Source organism: Mytilinidion resinicola (assembly GCF_010093595.1).
Source record: "Mytilinidion resinicola strain CBS 304.34 unplaced genomic scaffold BDZ99scaffold_24, whole genome shotgun sequence".
NCBI lineage: Eukaryota > Fungi > Ascomycota > Dothideomycetes > Mytilinidiales > Mytilinidiaceae > Mytilinidion > Mytilinidion resinicola.
The window spans coordinates 513767-515077 of NW_022985460.1; the positions used below are offsets into that span (position 1 = coordinate 513767).

General features: G+C 42.9%; 1 protein-coding gene across 1 annotated transcript; it reads left to right on the plus strand.

The window, feature by feature from the left end:
• Positions 1 to 587: 587 nt before the first annotated feature.
• On the plus strand, positions 588 to 841 carry BDZ99DRAFT_526108 (uncharacterized protein; the record flags this gene model as incomplete). Its single annotated transcript, XM_033726096.1, has 2 exons — positions 588 to 611; positions 674 to 841. The coding sequence occupies 2 exons, from the start codon at positions 588 to 590 to the stop codon at positions 839 to 841; spliced, it is 192 nt and encodes a 63-aa protein (XP_033571033.1).
• Positions 842 to 1311: the final 470 nt, after the last annotated feature.

Consider the following 1311-nt stretch of genomic DNA (forward strand, 5'->3'; position numbering starts at 1 on the left):
AACGGTAGTAGGCCGGTGCAGATTGCTGGAGTTGTAGCAATCTGCGGCAGAATTTCGGTAGGTAGGGTGTCGCGGTCGATACCGTGACAGGCTCTAAGGCACCTAAGATAACTATAGCCTATATTAACGTCCAACCTTCTACTATACTACTACTAGAGCTTTCTATACTGCTGTCCGGCTGGCTATAAAGGTATAAGCAATGCTTGAATAGATACTAATAGACTGCGATATATACAGTATAAGGGCTCTAAGGAAGCCGCCTACCTTTTAGCCATCCGCTAGCTAATCTCTAAAAATCTCTTGGAGCCGTACAGTATCTATATATACCGCTACTTTTTCTATTAGTAGAGAGATATATGCTATATAGTACTATCCCAGGTTAGCAGCGGCTTTGCGATTATATTAAACATGGAGTATTAACAGCTTTATAGACCTTTAATTCCACCGGCCTTATTAGCGTAGTCGTTTGTAAGCTTAAACACCGCCGGAGCGGCACCTTCTGGGAATTTATTGCGATGCTGGCCGTATAAGAGGCTTATAGGGGGAAAGGAATTGCGACGAAGCTTGTTAGTATAGTGATTGACGCGATGACTGCAGGGAATAATAATAAGGTAGGACTCTCGTTCTGTTATGTTGCAACCACGACTTTGCTAATAAGCTTGTAAACCCCTAGACCGTCCTCGAAACTAAAGTCTTAAATACTGCCTCCTTTAAGCTATACAAGCGTCTTGGTTTTCTGCACAGTAAGCGGTTGCACTGCTGCTACCTTAACGGCAATACGGCGTTTCAACTTATCTTTTACTTGCAACTTGGCACCGCAATAAAGGGTGATAGCGATTAGACAATTCTGGAAAAACTATACCACAGCAATAATATAAAGCTGGGTATAGATCTGGCATAACGCTTCCAGGCGAACAACTAGTATAACGATAAGGACACCTCTTATAAAGGAGGCAATAAAAGGGTAAAAGATATATGTTTTTGGCGAGAAGGCTTATAGCGGACGCAAGTTAGCCGAATACATCAGTTCAGGGGCGAAGGTCGGGCAGCCTGGCATGCGATAATCCAGCTTGTCCTGAAAAATACAGCACACGGGTGAGGTGTTAAGGAATATACTGAAATCTCCACGTCGGGAGTTGCAGAGAGAGCATAGTTTTTGCGAAGAGACGAATGTGTTGCAAAGAGACTAGGTTATAGCATTGTGGAAGAAAGATTTACTTAGGTTGCAAATTGACGTGAACTCTGTTTGATTTGTGAAGCCGTACGAGCAGACTATATACTACATAGGGAGCGTAGGCATAAGTACTAATT